This window comes from Eutrema salsugineum, unplaced genomic scaffold (genome assembly GCF_000478725.1).
Source record: "Eutrema salsugineum unplaced genomic scaffold, Eutsalg1_0 scaffold_3, whole genome shotgun sequence".
Taxonomy (NCBI): Eukaryota; Viridiplantae; Streptophyta; class Magnoliopsida; order Brassicales; family Brassicaceae; genus Eutrema; species Eutrema salsugineum.
The window spans coordinates 1,818,244-1,825,893 of NW_006256756.1; the positions used below are offsets into that span (position 1 = coordinate 1,818,244).

A 7,650-nucleotide genomic window follows, 5' to 3' on the forward strand; every position below is an offset into this window, starting at 1 on the left:
TTTAATTGCTTATCCATATCCACTAGACTGTTTCTGTTTGTTATTTTGCTGGTTTTTTTTATTCGTTATTCGTAACTGCTTTTTTGCATTAATTTAGTGAATGTTTTATATAGTGAGTGGACCACATCACCACTCTGTCGGTTTTGACTATTCTACTCCTTGATCTTCTTTGCTCCTTGTAGAGAAAAAAAAAACAGAAAAATTACAAATTGAGAAAGGTTAAGAACATTTAAAGCCACGTGTTAAGAAATCGTCGAGGACCGAACGTGTTTGTCTGCAAGATTTATCATTTTGACAAACCTTGCGACTGATCTAACGGGAAAAATTGACAACAAATGTATTAAATTCATCTGGGCCATCTTCATCTTCTCCGTCTCTTCTGTTTCTATCATTATCATTGAATTAAATAAGCTACTAGATCGTTGGCCTTTGCTTTGATTCGATCCAGATTTTGTTTGGTTTCGCCGGAGAGAGAAACCAAAAATGGAAGATCCTTTGATTGGTAGAGAGAGTCGTCGTGGTGGTACGGATCGGATCTTCCGTCGATCAGAAGCTATCACGCACGGTACTACGTTTCAGAAAGCTGCTGCTCTCGTCGATCTGGTTCTCTTCTTTTTCTCTTCTTCTTCTTCTTCTGATTTTTTTTTATTTAAAAAAATTCTATATATGGTTCACGACGCCTGTTTCTTCCGACTCCAAGAGAGATTCTGAAGTCAGTGTATTCGTTAAGCTGAGTACTCAAATCGTTTATAACGAATAATCAGTCTCTTCGTATATGTAGAATCGGTCACAAAATTCTGTGTGTGTATTGCTTACGAAATTAGCATAGCATCCTTCTATTGGAATTTAAATATCCGACGTTTCTATATCTGAAGCGTCTTATTTGGGGAGAGAGATGTTTCTTTGTCTTTTTTGCTGATTTGGGGAACCTTTTATGTGGTTTGTGGATTGAATCTGATTTTTTTTATGTGGTTTGTAGGCTGAAGATGGTATTGGTCTTCCTGAGCAAATACTTGATCAGTCGAGCTTTGGAGAGTCTGCAAAGTACTACTTCATATTCACACGATTCGGTCTCCTCTGGTCACTCAACTATTTCGCTCTGATTTTGCTTAACTTCTTTGAGGTCAGGACTTATTATTAAGCGTTTGTCTCTTTAATATACACCAACCTTTGCGAAAATCAAAACTGGAAAAATTATCAACACTTTTGCTTGTCTGTCTTTTGCAGCAACCACTGTGGTGTGAAAATAAGCCTACACCGTCTTGCAAAGACAGAGATTACTATTACTTGGGGGAGTTACCGTACTTGACCAATGCAGAATCTATTATCTATGAGGCAAGTAGTGAACTTAAGTGGTTTTTTGGCCTTTTATTTTCGCTATAGATGCATGGATTTAGTGCAAATAGGCACACGAGATACAAATGCAACCACTTGATAGTGAAATAACTTAAATTTCCTTATGTTTATTTAATTTAAATCCTTGAGATGCGTTGAATAATTGCTCAAGATTAGTTTACCTCGTTTAGTTAGTTGTTAAGAATTTGATATGAACATAAGCGTCTTATCTTTTGGATATGTTTGTTGTAAGGACTGGCCAAGATCCTTTCTCATTCTGCTGATATTAGAAAATTTTGCACTGTTTAAATAGGTGATTACCCTGGCTATACTCCTTGTACATACTTTCTTTCCGATATCCTATGAAGGGTCCCGAATCTTTTGGACAAGTCGCCTGAATCTAGTGAAGGTATTTTCCCTTTGCAGTTATATACTTCCTTTTGCTACAAATTTGGATAGAAAGGTAAGAAATTGATTCTCCATTGTTCCATTCAATAATTTGTCATTCTTCTTGATTCCAGGTTGCTTGCGTGGTAGTTTTGTTTGCTGATGTGGTGATGGACTTTCTCTTTCTGTCTCCGCTGGCTTTTGATTTTCTTCCTTTTAGGATCGCCCCTTACGTGAGAGTTGTCGTATTCATCCTCAGCATAAGGTCTTTTCTACCAAACCTAAATGGATCATATGTCTCTATATCTATCGAAAAAGAATGAGTAGATCATGTCATGTATCCTCCTAGTAAATAATTAATTCAGCTCTCAGCATTCCCTAAAATTATGTATCTCTGTACAGGGAACTTCGAGACAGCCTTGTCCTTCTATCTGGGATGCTTGGCACATACTTGAATATCTTGGTCAGTGCCCTTTCCAATCATTTATTTTACCTTCAGATATGTGATGAACTTATATTACTTGTCATATTATGCTTAACTCCTTACATATTTTCACCAGGCTCTATGGACGTTGTTCTTCTATTTTCCAGTTGATTGATTTGTAATGTTTGAGACACACAGCAAGGCCTCACGGTCTTCACTTCGTACGGTGTGACTCTTTATCAGATGTTTATTTTGTTCACAACATCCAACAATCCTGATGTCTGGATTCCTGCATACAAGTAAGTATTAGGTGAAAGTCCATTTAGGTATCAGTTTGCTTGCATTGAGTTGCATCCACTAATATGGGCGACTAATCTGTTCTGTTTTGTAAGGTCTTCTCGTTGGTCTTCGTTGTTCTTCGTGCTCTACGTGCTAATTGGCGTCTACTTTGTCACAAACTTGATTCTTGCCGTTGTTTATGACAGTTTCAAAGAACAGGTTGGTTAAAAAAGTGTTGATGTTATGTCAAAATTAAAAAAAACGGAAGTACGAACATATTTTGACTCTGTGTGTGTCATACCTTTTATTCTCTAGCTCGCAAAGCAAGTAACTGGAATGGATCGAATGAAGAGAAGAATGCTGGAGAAAGCTTTTGGTCTTATAGACACAGACGTAAGTTCATTTCGCGCATAATATTTAAATCTCTCTTAGAGATATTCAGGGAATGTCCCTGTTAGTTACCACATAGCTGAGCATATGTGTCTTTATCGCTCTCTGTTTCATATTTTTAACAGAATACCGGGGTAATTAATAAGGAACAATGTATTAAGCTCTTTGAAGAGTTGACTAATTACAGGTAAGTTTCTTTGCTCTTTTGTATTTTTCCATGTATCGTAATAACTATATGCAGTTATATACTTGTTCATGGTCTCTTCCTTTTATTTTGTTAGTTTGTGAGACCTGATATGCATTCCTTGTCCATATATTCAGGACTTTGCCGAAGATATCAAAAGAAGAATTCGGACTAATATTTGATGAGCTTGACGATACTCGTGACTTTAAGGTAGAGATCAATAGATGGCACAGATGTTCAGGGGATACACCTTAAAGATTCCGATTTCACAAAAACCTTTTTAAGTTTTTATTCATAGCAGTTTCTTTTTCCCTTTTTTTTCGTTTTTGTTTTCTTTGAGCAGATCAACAAAGATGAGTTCGCTGACCTCTGCCAGGCCATCGCACTAAGATTCCAAAAGGAGGAAGTAGTAAGTCCACATATACCTTTATTTTCCTTCTCTTTCGGAATTTACTTACAGCCCCCATATGCTTACGTTAGTGACCCTCTGTGCTTCTATTGCAGCCATCTCTCTTTGAAAATTTCCCGCAAATCTACCATTCGGCCTTATCACAACAACTGAGAGCCTTTATTCGAAGCCCAAACTTTGGCTACGCTATTTCCTTCATCCTCATTCTAAATTTGATTGCTGTCGTTGTTGAAACAACGGTATATCTTGTCCCCATAAAGTCTATTTCCTTTGCATGTACTTCCCAAGTATTTCACAAGCCATAATAAGTTTTTGTATGCAGCTTGATATCGAAGAAAGCTCGGCTCAGAAGCCCTGGCAGGTTGCCGAGTTTGTCTTTGGTAAGAAATTGAATGGACTCCACTTATATTTTTTCTTCTTTAATGCTTTGGAATCTGTGGTTCTGTTACTTGGGGATGTGATGATAATATGAAGAAAGCAGTTTAGCTATCTTCTGTGTTTTATTCCTGAGTAGGATTTACAATCAGAAAGTACCGTTTTCTGATTAATATTGAGATTGTCACTGCCAACTTTTACTGATCGTTTTTCCATGAGTTAATTTTTTTTTGTTCTTTTAATGTTTCAACAGGTTGGATATATGTGTTGGAGATGGCTCTGAAGATCTATTCATATGGATTTGAGAATTATTGGAGGGATGGTCAAAACCGGTTTGATTTTATTGTCACATGGGTCATAGGTAAACCTTTGGAGCCGTTCATTTTATTTTTTGCGGAATGAGTGATATGATCAGTCTATGTTAAAATTGATAACTTTGTATCCGCAGTTATTGGGGAAACAGTTACGTTCATAACTCCAGACGAGAACACTTTCTTCTCAAACGGAGAATGGTGAGGAATAACTAATGACATGTTTGTTACAATGGTTGTCTTCTGTACAAACTCCTGACTCTCTTTCTCTTCCGTCATTGATAGGATCCGGTACCTTCTCCTCGCAAGAATGTTAAGACTTATAAGGCTTCTTATGCACGTCCAGCGATACAGAGCATTTATTGCCACGTTCATAACTCTTATTCCCAGTCTGATGCCATATTTAGGGACCATTTTCTGCGTACTGTGTATCTACTGCTCTATTGGCGTACAGGTAAATCAAACTACTGAGTTTTTTTTTTGTTTTGTTGAAAAAATGCATGCTTAATGTGTTGAAGCCTTGTTCCTTCTCTTCGTTTTTTTGCTGCTACTGAGCCTCTTCTAGTTCCTCTGATTGTTTTAGGCACCACTGAACAGGCCACTTTCATGTGTTTTTCCTGTCTTGTTTCACGAGCTCGGTTCCCATATCAGAAATAAAAACTTTCTTTGTTTCATTTGTTCATAGGTCTTTGGCGGGCTTGTGAATGCTGGGAACAAACAACTTTTCAAAACCGCGATGGCTGAAAGCGAGTATCCTTTTTGGCTTTGTGACAACCTTTTTATGCAGTTAACTAGTCTTACTTGTTACATCTGTTCTGTTCATGTGGTGTGGTTGCTAGTGAGTTGGAAAAACTTTTCCATTATATGATGGTTTCTTGACTAGAAAAAACTCAGCTATCTATTGTTCAACTTCAATGACTATCCCAATGGAATGGTCACACTCTTTAATCTGCTTGTTTTGGGTAATTGGCAAGCCTGGATGGAGGTAATATCACTCTGTTATTCCCGATTTTAGACTCATTATATTTTCCAACAAGAAACATTGTTAGGTGTGACAATAAACAGATTCCTTCTTAATGTCAATCACAATGTGTAAAGATATTTAACTACTCAAATGTTGCTTTCTGCAGAGCTACAAAGATTTGACAGGGACGTGGTGGAGCATTGCGTACTTCGTCAGTTTCTACGTCATCACTTATTTACTTCTGTTGAATTTGGTGAGTCTCACTGAACACCAAATTGGTCGTAATTGTTGCTGTAAGAAAACCCAACATCATCACTTCTTAGATGGACTAATCTGTGCTTGTTTGTTTCAGATTGTTGCCTTTGTCTTGGAAGCGTTCTTTGCTGAGCTGGATCTTGAAGAAGAAGAGAAATGTCAAGGAGAGGTAAGTTATTACTCTATTTTATTTCGTCTTCGGTTCACGATAAAGTTACCTCACAGGCATGAAAAGATGATATGGAGATTGCTCGAAATGTGGATGTATTCATCTGATCATTATTATTGTTGCAGGATTCTCAAGAAAGAAGAAACCGCCGTAGATCTGCAGGGTAAGTAGACATATCAAATCTTGGTTTTTGTCTTTTAATTTTACTCAAAATCTGAAGCTTTGTTTGCTATTGCGAAAATGCTAAAAAAAGGTCAAAGTCTCGGAGTCAAAGAGTTGATACACTTCTCCATCACATGTTGGGTGATGAACTCAGCAAACCAGAGTGTTCTACCACTAATGATACATAGAAGCTCGTTAAAAGGTTTTTATTCTTAATTATCATCTTATTTTTTTCTTGTGAATCTTGGAAGCGTTCTTGATTCTATGTAGAGAGATCAATAGAATCTAGAAGGTAACTTATATTTTGTTCGTTTGTTGAAGATTTAAAATTTTCAACGATTGTGTTTATGTGGTTTTTGTGCCTTTGCGTGTGCTCTTGTGTCTGTAATGACAATACGGTGAATATAACATTTTGTAATTTTTATCGACTTTGAATTTTTTTTTTTTTAATTATTAGTAAGCATCCAAAAAGAACTAGAAATTGAAAAACAAGAACACTGCTAAGAAAAATATATTTGGTTTTATATATTCGTGACTCATTATCAAGAATCTCCCAAAACAATCCAAACGATGGTTCATAAAAAGCTCAAAAGAACTTTCCTCTTTATTTACTATTACTAGATGAATATCTGTACATGCAGGTGTTTTGTTTATTTTAATCATATATTATAAACAAAGTAAAATTTTGAATCAAAGCTCTATCATTCAATCTTAGGATGGCTAATTACCCTTTACCTCTTCTTATATTTTTTAAATTTGAATCTAATAAAAATTATTAAAAATCGTAAATTAATTAAAAATATTAAAAAACGTAAATTAATTAAAAATTATGAAAAATTGTAAAATTAATTGAAAATTATTTAAAATCGGAATTTAATAAAAAAATTTAAAATTTAATAAAAATTATTAAAAATCAGAATTTAATCAAAAAATCTTTAAAATAGAAAATAAACAAATATTAAAAATTGGAATTTAATAAAAAAACATTTAAAATCATATCATATATAATATATGCACAGTAATTTTTTCGTTATAAGCTCTCTCATTCAATCTAGGTGACTAATTACTCTTTATTCTTTAATAAAATCTTTTTAAATATCCTTAATTAATTAATTTATATTCATAATTTGTATAACAATTTTGCTGTTATTTTCATACAAATTATCAAAATAAAAGAAGGAAAAAAACGGTAGATGAAGAAAATAAAGTATAAGAAGATGAAAACCCGAAGATGCAAAAGAAAAAATAGAAGAAAGTAAAGATGTGAAAAAGACAAACAAAAATTAGAAAAAAAATTTGGATAAAAAAAATGACCAAGAAGAAGTAAGAAGCAGAAGATAAAAATGACTAATAAAACCAAAAGAAGAAGAATAAAAGATGTGGAAAATTTGTAGATGTAATACTTGTTATTTTTGCACCCAACCAAATATTTTTTTCATTATTATTTTTCTCAATCTGTTTTTTTTGTTTGTTAGTTAATTTTTAATGATAATAATATGTATTTTGTAAGACAAATTTAATATCTTCACCAAATCGTATTTTTAACGCATTTCCATCATTCAGAGATATGTTTCCGCATATATTTTGTGTTAAAGATTAAAGCAGAGAAAGTGAGAGTGGAAAAAATATGATATTGTAGTTTACGAAACCTCTATTTTTGTGATGAACTGAACAACCTGAAATGATGTATCCCCAACGGACCTTATTAATGGTTCTTCAGCTTATGTCTAATCACTACAAATAGGAAGAGCGTCAGGAAGGTGGTTTTTATCGAGAGACTTGGTGCACTTGGAAGTAAAGAGCAAGTATTGAAATTAAATGAAATTAAACCCTACAAACTCATCTTGTTCATAGTCCATATTACATGTTTATTTGAAGAATTAAGTCCTTTAAAAAAAAATTCCGCATTACCTTTCATTGCAAACATGTCTTGGATATCATAGATGAAGATCAGAAGCAAAAAAGAGCAGATGAGACACAAGCCAATCAGGCAACCAAAGGATAAG

General features: G+C 34.3%; 1 protein-coding gene across 1 annotated transcript; it reads left to right on the forward strand.

The window, feature by feature from the left end:
- The first annotated feature begins 226 nt into the window (after positions 1 to 226).
- LOC18014983 (two pore calcium channel protein 1) lies at positions 227 to 6,076 on the forward strand. The gene is given in 24 exon segments (XM_024154096.1): positions 227 to 603; positions 980 to 1,123; positions 1,228 to 1,335; positions 1,649 to 1,744; positions 1,857 to 1,987; positions 2,125 to 2,185; positions 2,283 to 2,331; positions 2,334 to 2,445; positions 2,539 to 2,644; positions 2,741 to 2,818; positions 2,941 to 3,002; positions 3,137 to 3,209; positions 3,343 to 3,408; positions 3,504 to 3,647; positions 3,731 to 3,788; positions 4,037 to 4,144; positions 4,232 to 4,295; positions 4,380 to 4,548; positions 4,780 to 4,844; positions 4,989 to 5,079; positions 5,225 to 5,311; positions 5,411 to 5,482; positions 5,608 to 5,645; positions 5,736 to 6,076. Coding segments are annotated over 24 exon segments (2,199 nt in total). The 5' UTR covers positions 227 to 483; the 3' UTR covers positions 5,833 to 6,076.
- Positions 6,077 to 7,650: the final 1,574 nt, after the last annotated feature.